This window comes from Varroa destructor, unplaced genomic scaffold, assembly GCF_002443255.2.
Source record: "Varroa destructor unplaced genomic scaffold, Vdes_3.0 BEIS01000003.1, whole genome shotgun sequence".
Taxonomy (NCBI): Eukaryota; Metazoa; Arthropoda; class Arachnida; order Mesostigmata; family Varroidae; genus Varroa; species Varroa destructor.
Window position 1 is genome coordinate 18,340,297 of NW_019211456.1, and position 19,737 is coordinate 18,360,033.

Consider the following 19,737-nt stretch of genomic DNA (forward strand, 5'->3'; position numbering starts at 1 on the left):
CATGTTTGGAATTTACCCCAAACATTTTGTTGCTTTTTTTTTTCTTAACTAAAACTGCTTTTTCTTTTTAATACCTTAAGATTTTGTTCTACTGTTTTAAGCTTTTTGGACTGTTTTTCTTAATCTATCATTTTCATGTTGACGTATATATTCTACGTCGGATTTTGTTATGGTTGAAAATGATCATCCCTTCTATGCTTAACTGAGAACTAATTGCAGCGTATATTGAAGTGTAAACATTTTGAAACGTGTCTATTTTATTTACCTCGTTATCCTTTCATAGAAAAAATATTTGTTAAAAATACACGCTGTGGCCATCATTCGGGCTCCAAAAAACTATACTATTATTAATCTTAACTAAACTTGTGGCAAATTTCTAATTTCGCGCTCTTTAAAAAATACGAAATATTTAAATTTTTTTTTCAAAATTGGAAAAATGTTCAAAATAAAAATGTTTTTTAATATTTTCAAAAGACTCTAAGCGAGCCGCTCAGTTGGCATGTGCATAGTTATCCACAAAAAAAAATTCACTTATATTAGAAATTAATCAAAATAAAAAAAATGGTTAAGCATTTTGGTATAAATAGCTTTCTTTATTCATCCATGTTGTGTAGTTGTGGCCTTGACCTGAAATCAATTGACCCCAAGTCTTTCTTTAATCGAACATTTCAGTATGATTTGTTACCGTTTTTCAACTAAGCGTGGAAATAGGTGATAAATGACAATGTACTAAACGTTTAACGGTGAATAGATTTCAAGATGGTCATTATTAAGCGTCGCCCCAAAAATATAAAGATCTCTAATCGTTAAAATATGTGACTTCCAGAGGAAAAAAGGGTGAACACCTTTGGCTTCGATCAAAGACATTTGGCGAACAGGAACAGTTCTGATAGCTTTTTCCCAAGGAAAGTGTGCCTAAATCTCAAAAGGAATACTCACTTGGAAAAAGTCAAACTCTTTTAGTATATTCTGGTATCCTTTTCCGTAAACGTTACTATTACTGATATGAATGCAAAACACCAATTTTAATGTCAACTCGTATATTGGTGGCCTGTTTTTTCCATTTTATTTGATGATAGTCACATATTATTATCATATATTGTAACTCTTGTTTTTAGTTTATTTAATGCTTCTTTACTGCAAAGATTACGCCATATATAAAAAGGTTCATAGTAGTCTCGTAGCTGTCTGCTCGGACACAGCATATGCATGAACTCAAGTAACACATACTTTTGTTTTGTTGCAAGTTGAAAGCCATCATTACTTAATTAGATTCATTTTTCGTCATCGGCGCGCTAATAGGTGTCTGCACGGTATTTTGGTCGTAATTAGCGGAGCACCTTAAATTAAGCTACGCAGGCTATTCTAGTGTCAGAAACAATCTGGTGCTTTGCCGAAACTTTGGTGAAAACTTCGATTAACTGAATTAAAACAACCAATAAGTTCTATGATGAATTAATTTTCAAGATTGGTAGCACGAAAGAAACTAAAATGAGCACAGATTAGTAATAATTTCAGAAATGTTGAGCATTCATAGATAAATAAAAATTACCAGTACCTCGTTCCGTAAGCTTTTATTGAGAAATGAATGAGTCGATTGAATTTTCGTATCACTATTTGTGGTCCACGTTTGTTGAAGCACAAAGTTTCTACGGTAAAATTTCATAGCTATATTATGTAATGTCTAATTTTTTTCAGTAAGATTGTCTTTGACATTTTTTCCCCAATGGAGCAATGAACGTGTATTACGTTTTGTGTCAACCGTATAGACTTTGCGGATGTTGTAGAAGATTTACGGAAACCAGATTTTTGTTTGAACGTTTAAAACCACCAAGTAAACGGGTGGTTTAAACGTTCGAAAGATGGATAGGGGTTCATCGAGAGCGACTTTCACCCTGAAAAGCCTCTAACAGCGATCACGGGCAAGAACGTGGAAGTAGTAAAATAAGCCGGGCCTTTCTGTTGCCTTATCACCATCAAAGAGCTAGCCGAAAGGATAAACACTTGGTTTATTGATTCATGTGAGGCCATTTCGATGACCATTTTGACCTCAAAGAGTTTACGGCTAACTTTGTGTCAGAATAGCAGAATGTCTAGCAGATGAACACCTGTAAAGTATTGTGTTGAGGAAATAATTTCGCATTTCTGGAAGAGCCAAACTTTCTTCAAAGCATCATTACGGGTGACCGCAAGTGGTTATAGAGCTGCGGCAAGACGATCCAGGGGTGATTTGTGGAGTATCGGTTCAAAAACGAACTTCGATCGAACCAAGTTGCACGATCTAGGGACTCCTCACGGTGTTTTTCGACCGTCGATGGATTGGTTATCATAAAATCATTTCATCCGGCTCCACGACGACCAAAAAAAAAGTACAGTTAAGCAGTTTGAAGAGGATTGCGCAAGTTTGTTTGACGAAAAAGACTAGAAGTGCGGTGCAACAAGTCCAGGATCTTCCACTATAACGATACGCTGGCTCACACTTCAGTAGTTATACAAGGGTTTTTGCAAGAAAACTCGACGTCCGAATCCCCGTAACCACTGGACTGAGCTTTCGGCAACTTTTCCTTTTTAAGTTCAACGTTCAAGTTTAACGTTTCTGTTAAAGAAAGAAGAAAAAGTATTGAGAAACGACCGAAAAAGTTAAACTATTACTAACTGAGCGATTGTATTTCAAAAGTGTTTTATCAGCTGAAAAAGAATAGGGACATATGTTGCATACATACATTACAGCTGGCGGGGAGTACTTCGAACGGGACAACTTGCATCAATATTATATATATATATATATATATATATATATATATAATTACTTACTATCAATCTGGAGCAAAAGAGTCGTTCATTTTTAAACAAAGTGTTAAACAAGAATCGTACATATATCTGTCATTCAAACACTACATGTATTTAAGGATAAGGCACGGAAACCTGGTTCTTATCTTACCTGAAAGTAATATATAGAAAATTTTTCTATATATATTATTACAAGGTGGAATAAAAGTAGGCTTTTGAGAGTTCGAAAAGAGTCTTCTGCCACACATGTGCTCCATAGATGCAAAATAAAATATCTAACTGTTAAACGGTTTTTTAAACCATCAAGAAACTTTTGCTTAACTTTATATTTTAAATAGAGCATTTAAAATGCAAAGTCGGCTTGTAAAACTGTGAGACACACAATTATCTATGGTTACAAAAAAATTTTAGGACACGTACGAAGAGGATCATTCGAACAACAAATTACCTCTATCGTCTCCTTTTAAAAGGTACTATTCTACCATGGGGCAAGGTTATCCGTGATTTTGCAATTGCTTCTGGTACGTTGAAGAATTATCCATCGATATTGTGTGTCCTCACCAAAAGGCACCAGTTTACTTAACGCTCCATTATTAAAGTAGCAGTCAGTTCAGCCCTTTAAAGTTACACGCATAATTTCACAGTTAATGTTTACGTTGTGACTCGCTTGGCGTCAATTGAATTTCTCAAAGGGCTGGTGAGGACAATTTTGATTCTTCCTTCCCTTTTACGCTTGACAGCCTCACAAAGATGACTTAACTGTGACGGCGCATTTAAATATTTTTTTTTTTTCTTTCGGAAAATTGATACTATTACGCAGATTAAATGATGCTCGTGGCTAATCGAAGGTACTATAGAAGAACTATTGAGATAACGTTCTCGGCTTCTCACTGTAGATGTCACAATCGCTTTCCGCTCAATTGTGTCGAGGCCGTCCGCTACCCCAGTGTCGATCCCAAAGGACAAGTGAGCTATCGAAAGCAAGTAACTTCTCTAACTCTGAAGGAGCTGTCGCCACAATTCTCTGAAGCTAGCAAGCTTTAATAGAAAATTCAATCTTGTACTTTGTCAGTTCAGGAGCCCTAACATATGTCTCCAATCTAGTAACGCATTTTAGGTTCATTTTGTACATAGAATATTAGGTAAACAGAAAGGTTGAAGATGGCAGAAAAGATCTCGACTTCAGGCGGAAAAAATCGAACAAAAGTAATGGTCATATCATAACAAACGTTGGCATCTAGGGGTTCCAGCACTTCAGTCGTGAATCGAAAAGTACCAAAGGTTGTATTTGCAAATTTATTATAGCTGCTTATTTTAGACGTCGTTCCGGCCTTAATTGGATTAGATAGCCAGTTTGAAACCTCCAGTAGCTAGTCAAGTCAACATGTACACGACTATATCTAGTACTATATGTTCTTTATTTAATATCAGTACATATTGTATAGTTATATAAGTTATGAAGGTTAACTTTGTTTCTATTAGATCGGTTTCCAATGTTTTCCTATCTCACATTAATCCCTATTCTGGAAGACATGATCCGCGTGAATAAACTATTTCTTATGCTTCGTGTAATTGCTTTAATTGTTGATACTTAGGAATGACACGAAATATCCATAGATATATCAAATACAAATATAGATAGATAGATAGATAATTGTCTCGATTGCTGGACCCATAGGGCTATGGAAGCGTTAGATGATAAAAGCTGTAAGATGTACGTAATGTAATCAAACTGCTCTATTTACATGTAATGTCGTGATCTTGAGGGGGGGGGCTTAATAAAAAAAAAGAAAAGGAAAAGAGGCAATTTTTGTATGATGCCCTCCGAGAAGTTCATCAAAATTAAGCGTGCATATACCGGATGCATTATGTAACATGGTTGATGGGTTGTTAAGCTGGTAATGACTATATGTTTGAAGGTCACTCTATGGTTCAAATGCCACGGCCTTGGATGGTGACTTGCTAGTCTTCTTGAATTAGGTAGATTCGAATACAAATAAATAATGCTTGTTGCCACATTTTGAGTTTGCGTATGATACATTCAAAATAATGGGTAATCTATCGAAAGAAAGCTTATTCCTAGAATATCCAAACTGTTTCTCAATTTGCATCGAGTATGTACTTACTTTATATAAATATTGTTATACACAAAACTAATAGACTGGTCGGTAAGTTAGCTCCGGGACAATTTTGATGCAACAAACGATGATAGGCGACAAAAAAGTGGTTTGACATAATATTTGTGGTGTCATATTTGATTTCATTGTCCATTTCTGTCAATTTGCACTAGGCTTCAATGATCGAAGTGTCGAGGTCCTATTTAAGGTCGATCTTGGAGTTTGTTTCTAGAAAAGGCTAAGTTCGATTCAAGGTCGTGAAGAAATTTGCGTTAATGCACGAACCTAACAGTATGTTATTATACTGTCAGAAAAATGCAGCTTGTTTTTAAAGTAATTGTTGCAGAACCATAGTAAACCATGTGCGGTTGGACCCTATCACTACTAGGACGCTGAAATTTTTACTGTGTACAGCAGCCGCTTTTTTAAATTGTCACACATTTTAAATTGTAGAAACATAGGAACGTCAACGTCGTCTGTTCAGGGATCCCTAACAAGTAACAATTACGTCAATTGTTGCTTAAGAGTTGACCGCTTACCAACATTTACACGACCGATTATTTTCTAGAATTGAATAAAAAGACAGTGATAGACGATCACTTACAATGACGTCATTTAGAGCAGATCGTAGTTAAAGAGGCAATACTGTCCGTTTAGTAGAATCATAGAAGAAATATCTTCTATGAGCTTCTTCCAAGGAACCTGAACGTTGTGAACAATTCGACTGATTATTTAAAACAAAACGGCCAAAAAATTTGCTTGCCTATGGCGAATAGAAACAGCGTACTGTTCAGTGATGACATCGCCAAATCCAAACATCCTTGATGATTTGCTAAAAGTTGTACGAATTTAAATGAGATGTTTTTACCTTACCGGTTTTGCAACTTTGACTTGTTTCTTCCGGCTGTTGTCCTTCCCGATCTTTGGGCGACTCTCCTAATAAAAAAAAAATCAATTTCTCTACAAAGTTTATCGTGAATAAAGATATTAATTTATGGAACATTATGCTAACAATGGACAATGCATCCTTGACTGAGTTTGTCTGGCAAAAATTGTTTTTATTCTAAATTAGTTACAATTCCATAATGGATCTACGCGATGACTGAATATCGTTTACCCCTATGACGAAATACACGCGACCTGCGAACTCTTTATTCGGAATCCGCTACCGCTAGGGCTCCGGACAAAAATATGAAGTTATTCTGTTATTTGCTGCGAGCGTCTTTTCAAGGGCGTCTTCTTTCCAAAGTTGGGACACTGTTCTAAAAGTTATGTCGGTTCGTCTTTAGATTTTGTATTTGCCTAGACTACGTTTTAGCTAAATCAATTTATTTCAGATAATAAAGGATAAAGTCAAAGCAGTAATACAGCACAAATGCATATGCATTTTTGAAAGACCGTTGAGAACACGCATAGCGTACTTACGAGATGTTGCCAAAGGCGTTATGACTTTGCTCCTACAGGGCAGTCATCGAACTTAGCGATAAATTCTTGCAAAGCTCCTTCGTGCGGGGTCACAAGTCTGCCCAGTTTGCGACCCCCCTGGAAACAACATGTAAAATAAAACCTTTCAGCGTCAAACACAACGAAGTTGTGAATATATCCATATCCATTACATTCCTCTTCAGCATTATATAACAGCACAGCGTTCATAGAGCATCGCTATGCTCAGCTATTACAAGCGTAACGACAATGACCGTAAATCTGAATTATAATGATTTATAGAATAGTACTGTGAATGATCAATAAACGATCAGTCATTTATCTGAAAGCCGTCACTGGCCGGCAACTACTCACAAAGGCGCCAACCTCTTAAGAAGTGCTTCACTAGTGAAGCTCGCTGCGTGACTACTACTACTACTACTACTACTACGACTCTATGCTGTCAACCGTATCGGTGCGCTGCTGGGCCAGGCTGAGCTAACAAAGCAATACCTCGCCACAAAACACTCGAAGTGCATAAAATATACCGTAAACTTTGAGAACTCGACATCAAAGCCAGCTTGGCGAACTATATTCTCTAAGCATCCACTGTAACATTTCTATATGTATATGAAACAAAAAAAAACGATTGTTATCATCTCAGCTGTAACGAATCATTTTCAACGGTTGTTTTGCCTAATTAACACGCTGGCAGCGCCATTCTCTATGTGTGTGTACGTTTTTAAAAGTATGATTTGAAAGAAACGCGTCTACGATTACGCTAACTGGCGTGACAGTAGTAGTAGTATGAATATTAGACGAGGCTATCTGTGACAGTAACATCAAGCTAGCAAATACTCATGAAATTTTCAGTAACGATATGGACGGTACAATGCGATGCAAATAGAATATGTATATAATATTAGATATTTAGTTGTCATTAACAAAGTTAAGCCTTTTATTCATTGACATTGGACATGTCGTACTTGTGCAGGACGCAACGACACTTGTTATGTTTACCTTGCTTACGTCACCTGAGTAAACGTTTAGAGGACTAGAGCGGCAGGGTACCGAACCTGATTAAACTAGAAACAGGAACTGATATATTAAATTCTGAGTCTGACGCAAACATTGGAATAGGCGTTCGCGAAAGCCTGCAGATGCATGAACGCCAATGTTGATGGATCGATTTCAGTTCTCATTATTAAGCTATTGAATTATTCAAAATCTTACGGACAATGTGAACGTGCGCGTTATTCCGGACGTCTGTGTTCAGGACCTATTAAGATTAACTGCTGTTCTGCTAGTAAATATTCGAGAATTATCACAGTGTAGAATGGAAAAGATTTCAAATCGTGGAACGTTTTTTCACTGAGTTTTTTCGCACTTGTATTTTTCTTTTTTTGTTTTTAGAAGATTTCACTTCTGAATAAACGTAAATGAAAAGCTATCAGAATTCAAGGTGCAGCTTGTTAGCCGTGTTTTGGGCATTTGTATCCGGTAAGCATTTCATACCTTTGAAAAAGCTTGATATATAGGACATCCTGATATATATATACCTTGAATACTATGAAAGTTGGCAACGACTGGACACGGTGCTCCTCCACGGCCGATTCCTCTAACAGGTCAACATCCGCCTCGATAGTTACGAAGAGTTGAAAAAGGGCCATAGGTACACAGCACAACCAGACACGTATATTGTATGCGTCTGATACGCAAATGCGATCTAGAAAGACTGCTAGAGAATTCCTGAATTGTTATTTTGATATTGCCACGTTAGTATCTATGGCGTCTGTAAATAAGCTTAGCAACTTCTCAATTGTCATTCACCTTTAATACGCTTGAAAAAAGAGCTATGAAGCATACTGGACCAATAGTATACCACTTTTCCTGGCATGCAGTCCACAATATATAACTATTCGTACCTTAACGAATAAACACCTTGGATGACGTTCGCTAAGTTGTTCGAAAATAGGCCCGAGTAACCTGCAAGGACCGCACCACTGCGCAAAAAAGTATAGAAATACGACGGTCGTTCCGGTTTTTTCAGTCAGCTCAGCTAGGTGTCTATTGTTATCTATACAGTGGACAGCCATCTCAGACCCTTCGTTAGCCTCTGCGATAGCTGCAATACAACAAAATGTCACATCTTCCAGATGAGCGATAGTCTTCAACGCATGCCGAATAGAGGTTTGCGGCGAAAATCTCTTCACCCACTGGATTTTTCTGCTAATTGATGCTGCACGATGACCGGATCGTTGAACATACATATTTTTATGTGAATCGTTTGCGTGCGCGTTCCATTACGCTGTATGTTAGCTCGTCTACACAATAAATATCGAGGTAAATATTTCTCAGTAAAAATCCCTTCATTTCTCTCTGAGCCGGGGGGTGCACTTAGTACTCATAATAACAGTAGAGCGATATGGGCTATAATATTGTATATAGTAGACTTTTCCAACGACGTCTAGTGAGCATAGCTGTACGTTTGTCGAAATGCTCCTCCTAATAATCGCTCTTTCTTACTTATGTAAGATCGCACAAAGGAGCCTATTTTGTGCGCACACAATCGGTGCACACAAAACTTGGACACAGAGAAGTAAAGCTTATTTCGGTAGAGAACCGAAAGTTCCTCATGACGATTCGGGTCATTTCTCTGTTGAGGCGCGTAAATGCAGAAAGTCTGCAAAGACTGCCGGCAGATTTGCGAAAGTGACACGCAAAGCCTAATAATACGCAAGACCGTAAAAAGGAACGATTATAGTTTATGGCTTTTCTTGAATGAATTAGTGTGTCCTAATTTTCGGAAGAAGCTCTTCGCTTTTCTAAGCCATCTCAAAAGAATTGTAGTTGATCTGATTGGCTTAAGCATCTTTGTGTTCCTTTGTATCACCTAAGCAAGTTGATGTAGAAACTAGCATTAAAAGGAAGGGTTAACAGTTGAGCGAAAATAAAAATAAATATGTTAACATGTAGATACTTATACACGGCTCAATGTTCGTTAACGTCTAAATTTTGTGAAGAGCCTTGGAAATGACCTGTTTCTCCCTCTATATTTTAACCACGGCCAACTTTGACAATAGAACGAAAAGATCACACCTAACAGTCATTGACACGTACGCAGTAGGATGCACTGTTCCAGATCTCTAGACAATGCACCAATCTATTAACGAGCGCCGCGAACAAGTTACAGATACGTATGAATGGTTAACGTAGCACTTTCGAGCATTCCCTACTATCTGATCAACGTTGCACCGTGCCAAGCAAGAATGCAATAGTTGAAAATAATAACAATCATTAATTGAATAATAACAATTGAATAAACAACTACTAGCACATGATTTGTTACTTTCGCTTGGAAAGAACTAGTCTTTCAGAAGTATATATCATCTACTTTTGGTACTCGATGCATTAAGCCAACGGACTGGTAAAATTGAAATGTGTATTTGACTTTGCGTGATGTATAACGTCTCTGTTAGGCAGAGTGCCTGTGAACCCTAATTAGGACACACGTCATCTTGTTGATCGCCTGCATTAACTCGGGTTTTTGCCTATCTTATGATTACTCACAGCTTGAAAGTCCAGTGTACAATGCTGCAGACAAGTACTGTCTATCCAGTAACATAAATAGTCGACTTTGTCTTCGATGTTTCCCCTCTCGCAGTAGCCAAGATTTAAGCAAGTGTGCAGCGATCTGTCGAGAGTGAGAGCGATATGTGACCTTTATTAACAAGTCAGTTGCCATCATTGCTTACCATAATGTTTCATCATCTTTATTATTTATATACTAAATACATTTCGTGTGCTTGATTCGAGTTCTGCGAAGAAAACCAATAGGCCTTTTCTACTAATTATTATTTTTCACACTACGACCTTTTCATTATATCAGACCTATATTACATATCTAATTAATATACTCAATCTATTGATCGATAGCTGCCGCAACTAATATATAATTCTATTCATAGTTTGACTAACAAAATCCACGGATAGCTCGATGGAGGACAAAGGGCTTACATATTTATCATAAAAATTCGATGTACTGAAGAAGATCAAATTTTCCGCTCCGCAAAGGTCTAGAATTTCAACCCTTCGAAATGGAACCTTTCGTAATACGTCGAAAGGTCACTTAGTCGGAGACGACCAACGCTCCAAATTGAAGACGGAAAAAACAGCACAAGAAACCAGCGCAGCCGTATGCCCATCTGCAAACTATATACACGTGAGCCTTGAACAGCAGAAGGATTTCGATTTGTAAAAATCTGTCGGTTTTTCTGTCGAAAAAAAAAATGGTCGACAGATGAATTGGAATGCGGTGGACATAGACAATCGTAGGTAGCGCTCACTGCCGTTACTTTTCATTTTTCCACAAAAAAAAAGATAGCTTTGATTGTATTTTGCTGTGTCTTGTGAATCAATGTTCCCTCAGCTCACGGTACCCTGTAACCACTTCGAATATTGCGTCCGTTTTTTGTGGGACTAGCTTGAGCCTGTGATGGCGTCGTATGTCTGCAAGAGCAACATTACCGAAAGTTTGTAGTAGCCCTTCTGTCTGCTAGGTAAGGATAATGATATACTGAATGACTTGTACATACAGTTGCCAATTGATTGTCAGTGAGACAAGGTTGCAGTGCGGTAACACGTTATACAAACATAGCAGACCGGGCTGGTTTGTGATTTCATTTATGGTTTGTGGTTTCATGAATGTTTCGCCGATGCTGGTGCCAATGCGCTCATTTTTGTCAATGTTACAAATACGCCACTGGGGTTATTATAAGATGGGTTTTCACTCCGTGTTTTATCACGAAAAATGTTTCCAGCTATTGAATTCTCTGAATAACAGTAAACTGGACTGCGAATGACGTTCGTACAGGAAGACTTTAAAAAAGTAGAACATATAACAAGGAGCTGGTTTTCCGCCTTTGCCTTTCCTTGCAGTGCTTTATGATGCGACAGATCTATTCTACGCGGAAGATCGTACGCAGGTGCTAAATAATTATAGATAGATTGGTTAGATTTAGACGAACCATTTGAGAGATAAGTTGTACTTCCCTGATATACGTTATTATACCTAGTTTGGTTCGCAATAAGTAGGAATTGATACTTTTCTCTAATTTAACTAGAACAATAAAGAAAATTACGGAATAAGATAGGTAAGTTCTGTTCTTTTAGATTCGAGTAACGCATTAAAGGCAGTCCTCAAGATCTTCAAAAATGTAGTCAGTACATTACGTGAAACGTGCGAATGACGCAATAAATTTCTCGAACGTTTTTTATTCACCAGGAACGAAGATTTACAAGTATTAAGTGTTGGGTCCCCCACGTCTGCGTCTGCAGGTAAGTCAATTTCTAGCTGCTATACACGTGCGCAGCTCAATATAGGAAAACGCATCCTTTCGAAGGAAGGATTCATTGTATTGTATTATTGAATACACGATCTACTTTCTAATAAAGAACATTAGTCGAGAGTCATTGCTAACCGTAGGTCTGCCTTCTCCTATTGGCCCCAGTGATCGAAGCGATTATCGTCAGCGGGTCAATCGTGCGCAATTTGTATATCAATGCCCCCAATAAAATGCAAGCATATCTGACAACGACCTATCCAATATGCGCACAGATATATGAGAATTTACGCCGAACAGTAAATTAAACTACATGACATTAAGTGAGACTACGGAGCAGGACTATCATAAATCTCTTGAAAAAAAGCGAAACACTGAATAGGGTTTGTATTCTAAGTTGCTGAGCTGATTTCTAAGTATTTTGTTGCTTAGGCGATAGGCGCGCTTTGGCGGTCTCTTCCGTTGACTGACGTTGTAATATACCCGGTCAAATAAATAGTGACAATAGAAAGAAATCGACATGTAAGTATTCGATCTGGAAGCCGAATTTCTTATGATTATAATTCAAATGGTCCTGGCCCTTTGAAGAAATTCAGCGCAGGAAGTTAGCTGAGTATTTATCAACTCAAGGCCCTATGTAAAACTCGTCGTGGAGATTATGTGGACCTGCAGATACCAATATCAACGTAGTCACGTTTTTGCGTACGCACGAGTCAGTTCCTACTAAACTCTTTGAAGGTAAATCAAGCCGTCATACGAAGTTCGCTTTCAGGATGCGCAAACTTCCAGTTCTGAGAAGAGCCATTCTACCGTAGAGCCAATATTTCAAGGATCAATATGTAACTTCTGTGCTGTGGAAGTCCAGTTAAAAATGCACTTGAGGATTTATTGGAATCGGGCAAAAACGTCCATCTATGTTATTTTCGACACGATGGAAAATACTGCAGGATCTTAAATCTTAACAAATGTTTGTAAACCTACAAGCCGACGCAATGAACCTCGCATGGCTAGTAATAGTAAAAATGCTTTTTGAAAAAAAAACGAGATTCTACCTGCTATAGTCACAAAGGACATGCTAAAATGTCAAAACTCACAGTATTTCATAGTCGGAGTTGCCTGTCTAAGCAATTATAGGAGATTCGACGTAAAGTTAGATATATGATGGTGGTTAGTTCGAGTTTCCAAACCCCTTAGTCTTTCTTGTCTACAAAAACGATCTAAATATGGATTGCGAAGATAGACACCTAACGCCACATACAGTCTTATTCTATAGGATTATATTTGTCTTAATATTATGAAGCGGCTCTTTCAGTCAAGTTTGCGATGTGGCTGCAACAAAATAGGGTATATATTGCATCTTTGACCATATTCTGAATTACCCATGGACAATGCAGGCCCTATTGAATAAAAAGTGTTTTCGCTAAATAAAAACTTTTTCGTGTTTTTCTATTTCTGTTGGGTTTACGTTAGAAATGACGTAGCGCTATTTAAGGGCCTCGAATCGCCTCTTAACTTAAAAATCAAATAAACCTATATACTATCTTAAATTACTTCTTTGGCTCAATGTTTTTGTGCGAAGTTCGTAGGCTATAATTTGAACTGCGCGATTATTGAGATACGATTTGTCCTTTTGTTATGGTAGCTTTGTTATCAAGATCTGCTGCTCCATTTCTTAAAAGCTGCATATTTTTCTAAATATTTCCAATGAGACACGTCTAGCCCATTGCTGCGATTCATTGTGCGAGGTGGAATAAAGGTGTCTATCCATGTTTAAGTGATCTTTCGTATGAATTCATTTAGTGTTTAGGGTTTTTTCTGTCTAAAAAATCAAGAAGCTTAATAGATGTTCTGGGTCGTTAAGTATTCCTTTAGACGATCTATTCCTGGCGCAAAACAGAGTGTGTCAGTCGATGACTGATTTCGAACTTAGACGATCTCATGTACTTCTAAGTTTGGTAGGCATATGCGTCATCAATGCAGTATCGAGGGCCAAAGGTACGAAGCTTATTTAAACAGAGGGTGACCTATCAACTGAAATGACACGCGGCATTTCGGAGTGCGATAGCTTTAGAATCGATTAGGTTTGGAGGCATGAAGAAGCGTCATCTTTATTAGGAAACATGGTTATTAAGATTTATTAAAAAAAACAATTCTGTAGCATCTATGTGAATTATAGTGTGTCTTTACGTGTATACATAAGGCTACGCAATTATTCACTAAAGCGAATCTTCCTTCTGATACCTGCTTTACCATATCTAAAGGGAGTACTGCATTGTTTTCAACTTTGGATGAGATACCCAGCGGGTGCGTAAACAGATGGAAGCTTCTAGTGAATCGGGAGAGACTCAATGTACGGGAGGCGATGTTTTCCTCTTTGCTAGACCGCGCTGGTACAAAATGTAACGGCATCCTAAAGTGACGGTATCCACTCAGTCACGGTAAAATTGATACGGGGAACCATTGCTTGACGGAACTGCGTGTTTGTTGCTTCAGACTACTGTCTAGCCAATCCGATGTAATAGAACGGGAGATAATACAAAAGCCTGAAATGTATAGAACAACTTATGTCCTTAGTACAGCATCGGCCTAAACTGATTCTCTATAAGGCAAAGGGAACAGTTGACTACTACTTTGCGATAATTTTAGTAAACGCCTGAATTGCTACGGTCATAGTGTGATGTAGATTTGCCATATTGCCCTTTTATAATCCAGACGAAACTCGGAACTAATAAGCGAAGTACATAGATGTACGCAGGATATCAGTAAATGTCTGATTTCTCGTATATGAGGCTACTTTTGCCATAATAGGATTTCCTCACGCTAAGGTGCAACGGTTAACAGAATTCTGCGGGCTATTTTGTTTGCCCGAAGAAGGTGGCCTGACCAGCAATAGCGGGGGCTGCACATGTAGCTGGTTTAGTTGAAAACGAAAAGAAATGTAGTGAATACCACTGATTTAAACGTCAAAAAGAATACGCTGGCACTTTAATTGACAATACTTTAACCATCAACGCACTGGAAGCGCATCTAACGCCCATCAGTAAAGGGAAAACGATAACTTCCTATAATCCTAGCAAAGATGAACCCCGTAAAACATTCCGTTTATCACAATCAGTTGTTGATTGACCCGATTTAGCCCTAACGATTTTTAGCAATTGAATAACGTTTCTCATATCAATCTTCATAGTTTCACTTTGGATAACGTTAGCGATCTGAGGTTCCCAGGAACCTACCGTCACGCCAACGTCAACGCTGCCTGCATAGTGCCTTCTTACAATCATCGGCTGAGCCAAGAGGATCGACATTAAATAGCAACTAACCATAGGAGTTCACCAAGTTGTCGCTTGACCGAGTAATGATAGCATGTCTGACTAGAAAAGTACCTTTTAGAAGCTGTCGGTTTTGGTGCTTCCGAGAAGAAGAGAGTTTAGAGATCGTAGTAGACTATTACGGTCCCATTTGATGGTACGAAGTCGAATGGATTTCTAACACCTATTTATGATACAGAAGATCAGTCTTTAAAACGTTACAATTGTACAGCACAGGTAAGTCAAAGGTTACCCACGCTAGCCCCTAGCTGATGTAGATCGAGCTCAGTTACATGACGGAAACTTCTACACACAAATCTCGTGTCACAGATGCGCTTGGTGATATGATATTCCCCTTTTACAGTCGTTACCTTCCTTCTTTATAGCTAAACGCTTTGCTGCTATTGGCTGCATCTTATTCTTATCGAAGGAACGGACAACTCCGTTAACGGCCTATTAAATCGTTGCAATGGAAAAGTGTACTTTTGAAGATGTCTGGCGTCAGGCAGAACACTCCCACACCAGCGTCTACTTAAATCCTTGTACTTGCTTTTCTAACTTTCAGTCTTACTCGCGCATCTTATAATGGACACAAAAACTGAGGTTTAGCTCCCAGCATATTGTAGATCTGGTTCGCCCAAGCTGGGACAAAGTGGTTATGGCCTCCTCACTACAGCTAGGCGAGGTCAACTATGCATTGCTACTGTTGCCGAATCTCCGATATCTTTACCGGTAAAATCATGTACGAGCGCACGTAAAGTACTACAGCCTGCGGGAAGTGTCTATCTGTTTTTTTACTATTGCTTCTAAGATTATCTGAAGGGGACTCGTATAGGGTTTCTTTAGTAGACTTACATGACAACAAAATAATTATATCAGGAACGCATATAGTTATTAACCATTTTTCCTTATTTCTCCTTTTTCGTATCAAAGTTATCAAAGCGATGCGCTCAAAGATCCATATTGAACACCCAAACCATTTTGCGGACAAGTCTGTACGCGGTAATTTTGCTATAGTCCCAGCTGGCATTTACTATGATAGACGTCAACGACAGACGGGAAAGCATTACTTGAGCGGAAGGATATACGATTATAGTCAAGCCTTCTATCATTGGTTAGAAATTCTACGAGTGTACCTAAATTGCGGGGTCGAGTAAGGGAGATTCTATTACAGACAAGGCACGTCTAAACGATACTGTCTCAGCCGACAAATTGTTGTCGCATAAATCAACCAGCGTATACTTATGAGCTCACGTTCATACTCTCTGATACAGGTATACGTCGTAAACTGTTTGCCTTATCTAAGCCTGCCCTGCACATAGCAGGTCTGTCAGTTAGCTGTGCTATTTTCAGGTGTGCAGGACCGGCGAGCGTAGATGCAGGACGTTAAATTGGATGCTGCAAAACGGAGTCCAGAAATTGCAGTTTTCCAATTGAGTAAGGATACGGCCAACAATAGAATCACCGATTCGGGTTGTTGTATTCTTGACGTTGCCTCAGAGATGTGTTGTGCAAACGGTCATATAGTGTTTTTATGGCAATTTTCTACTGGGTTGGGTACGTTTCTTTAAAATTATAGCTTTCTCAAGCATCCTGTATGTAAAACGACTACGTGTATTTTTTTCGACTAAAGCACAATAATGATGATTATCTACGTAGAAGTAATTACGTACAATAAATAGGGTCAGTGAAAAATTTACGTCATATCAGTCGCAGCACTATTTCTTACACCACTATAACAAAAGGTATTTACTATAAGACAGATGGATTCATAAAGATTTATGTGTTACTATGTTTCATATTTTAGTTCCGTGCAGAGGCACGTATTTTATTTCTATTCGATCGCCATGAGCTTGGTAGGTCCAGTACAGTTCTTCGTCGTGGCTAAGTAGCGGTTAGTTTGTCCACCCCACACACAACTACCCCCAAAAATTAGTCAGTCGTAGTTGGCTTGTTTTTTTATATCATAAACGAATTCATGCGAATTTTTGATGAGACTCAATCAAGGCTTCTTCTCGTCCACGACCGGTACGAAAATATAAATACATGAATGATATAACGTAATCTGCCGATCAGATTTAAATTTCATGCTTTCGGACAGGGTAACCAAGCGTGCCTGTGTGTGTCTGCGTAATGATTTTGTTGTGATGAAAAATCACATCAGACACCTATAAGAAGAAGAAAACGGCCAAATATCTATATATTCAGTTAGTGTACAACCGTGATAGCTATGCTTTACGGCTATAATAGTCCTGTTGACTCCGCTGTCTTTTAGATTTTCTACCGCCTTGTTCGACCATCGTTTGCTATTGGTACTGAGGGCATTTTATACATTTTTGTAAGCAATTTTTTCATTCTTTCCCTCACTTCGAGAAAAATAACCTCCTTCAGCGGAACTCCGCCGCGACAAGCTGACAATTTGCTCGCACGGGACTCGACCTCAGGTCTCAAGTTAACAACCTTACGGTTACATGTGGAGTAAGCATTCCCAGTTGTCACCAACATAGAGCCACACAGTACCTCGTACGTTTAATTCACGTAGACGTCTGTACGACGGAAGGCTGGTGTGTACCGAGCGCTATCTTGCGTTCCCCATTTGACACTAGACCGAAAAACTGAGAACAAACTCTCTCAAACCAGACCTGGAACTCAGAAAACCAGATACCACCATCTTCTACCATTATGCAACCACGTAAATGGTTTGCACCATTTAGGTAGACGTTTGAGAAAGGGATAGTGTGATTCTGAACGGCGACGCCACCGTCGCCGTCGCCGCACCCTCTGCTCATGCGGCCTTGTCGTCTCCCTATTAGTGTTGCTTGTAGACCTGGCCAAAATGATGGCTATCGGTTGGTTTTTGGGCCATCCCAAAAAAGCTAACCAGGCGCCTGATTAAGCTCTGAAACTGCCTTTTTGTCTGCGCAGCCACTAAATCTATTACCGACTAACGCCCGGTGAGTGGCGGCAGTATAGGTTGCAATCCGACAAGGGTTACTTAATCGCTATCACTAAATCTCGACCTAGGAGTTGAATAGCCAAACGCAACGGTAAGGCCTAGATGATACGCAGATGATAAAAACTAGATCGAACAGCTTCAATAACATTAATGTCTGGCAGCAAATATTTAATGTCTTGGAAGAGTCGTAGCATTAGGTTTAGTCGGATAATTAATCTCAACTATCTGGATATTTTGAGCCCGATTTGGTATCTTCGAATTTGGCGCATCACAGTCTTCAGGTCAGTCGAAGTTAGGGCCCTTGGAGGAATCGCCGATCTGGAACCATTGTGACAGTATTCCAACAGCCCCTGACTCTGATTCCATCGTCTTGACTATAACGGAAACATTGCCTGTGTCGCTGTTAGCGATCCTAACTATTAGGAACTATTCTCTCTGACGGTTTAATACTGATATTATGGGTTATTATACGTATACGGGCAGTGCTATCTGAACTAGCTTATTTGTAACTTACTGCAATCTTCGCACACCACATGACGCTAGAAATACTTACGTGTCTTCTTTTGTCTTGAGTCAACCGAACGCGTAAAAAATAATGCCTCCAAGAGGCTTTCTCCGTTGATACCTCATTGTGAGGCCGAATTGGCCTGCAGCCAAATATACAAACATTGAGACCATTGTTTACTTAGACACCATCTCGATAATTACGTCAAGATGAATCATCTGATACCTTGTTTTGACGACGACGACGACGACCTCACTCGTGTCTGATCTCGTTGTTCAACAGCTGGAAATAAACTCGATAGCGAATGGAGGACAGTATAAACGGACCGACAATTTATATCGTACGCTGATGAGTCATTGTGCATTGCAAACATCATTCGGCTTAATCAGAAAATTACGTCTGAACCAAGGCAAATTACATGCGATAGTACAACACTGTTACTCACTGATTACTGAGAATTAACCGAGCTTAGGATATTTTCAAATCAGGTATAATAGAAGCAGAGCTGAATTTATGACATCAGCTAACCACGACTAATTAGTTAACATACAAATGTGCTTTATTTTAGAATGAACTTGAATGTCCTATTTAAATTAGGCCACCTTCATTCAATTTTATTGAGTAGAAAGTTTATGAAATTCTAATCTCGCTGTAGATTGTTGCGTTTGTTAAGGTGATCGTCACAGAAAAGAAAGGCCACATTCAATAAAGTAACTGTAATAATAAATATTATTACGGCCGAAAGCTATATCGAGTAACATTGAACTTGACAATGCTTTAGAATAAATACATTTTACTTAAGTGCAAAAAAAAATACACCTGTACATCGAGTCCGTTGCAATATACCTGTTGAGACAATAGGGACATTGCAGCTACAAAATCAAGTTTTCTCGTTCTGCTTGACTAACTATTGTATCTTGCAAGGGTAAACAGTAAATCAGTTGTTATAAATTTTAAGGTAATCTATTATCAAGTTGTTGTAAAGTTAAATATTACTGAGCTAGGATATCCCAAGAAAATTCCTTTACGGACGTTTAACAGAGGTATCCCCAAGATCGGGTTTTCTGCGTGTATGTGCAGCATGGTAAATTTGTGGTCAGCCTGAATTACAGGGTCAATCGCAAAATCTTCGCAGTCAGATCAGCTTGTGGCGTTACAAGAACGTTATCAGAAGTATCGATTGTATAGAATAGAGTACAATAGAAACTTAAATAGGTTGACGCTTGACAGTGGAACAATGACTTCTTACGAAAACTGTCAGTTCGACAACACTTAAGTTTTCCTACAAAAATGCACA

The 19,737-nt window shown here is 38.6% G+C and overlaps 1 protein-coding gene across 1 annotated transcript; it reads right to left on the minus strand.

Moving 5' to 3' along the window:
• Window positions 1-2,616: 2,616 nt before the first annotated feature.
• On the minus strand, window positions 2,617-18,608 carry LOC111247227 (thioredoxin 1-like). Its single transcript, XM_022797903.2, has 6 exons — window positions 18,489-18,608; window positions 9,900-10,023; window positions 8,255-8,454; window positions 7,889-7,966; window positions 6,333-6,449; window positions 2,617-5,843 (listed from the first exon to the last, which is right to left on the minus strand). The coding sequence occupies exons 2-5, from the start codon at window positions 9,952-9,954 to the stop codon at window positions 6,351-6,353; spliced, it is 432 nt and encodes a 143-aa protein (XP_022653638.2). The 5' UTR covers window positions 9,955-10,023; window positions 18,489-18,608; the 3' UTR covers window positions 2,617-5,843; window positions 6,333-6,350.
• Window positions 18,609-19,737: the final 1,129 nt, after the last annotated feature.

Coding starts and splice junctions, on each gene's coding strand:
- LOC111247227 (XM_022797903.2), bottom strand. CDS start 9,954: ATGTTACTGGATAGACAGTACTTGTCTGCAGCATTGTACACTGGACTT. Junction 8,455..9,899: donor GTACACTGGACTTTCAAGCT/GTGAGTAATCAT, acceptor GTTGTATTGCAG/CTATCGCAGAGGCTAACGAA. Junction 6,450..7,888: donor CAACTTTCATAGTATTCAAG/GTATATATATAT, acceptor TGTTGTTTCCAG/GGGGGTCGCAAACTGGGCAG.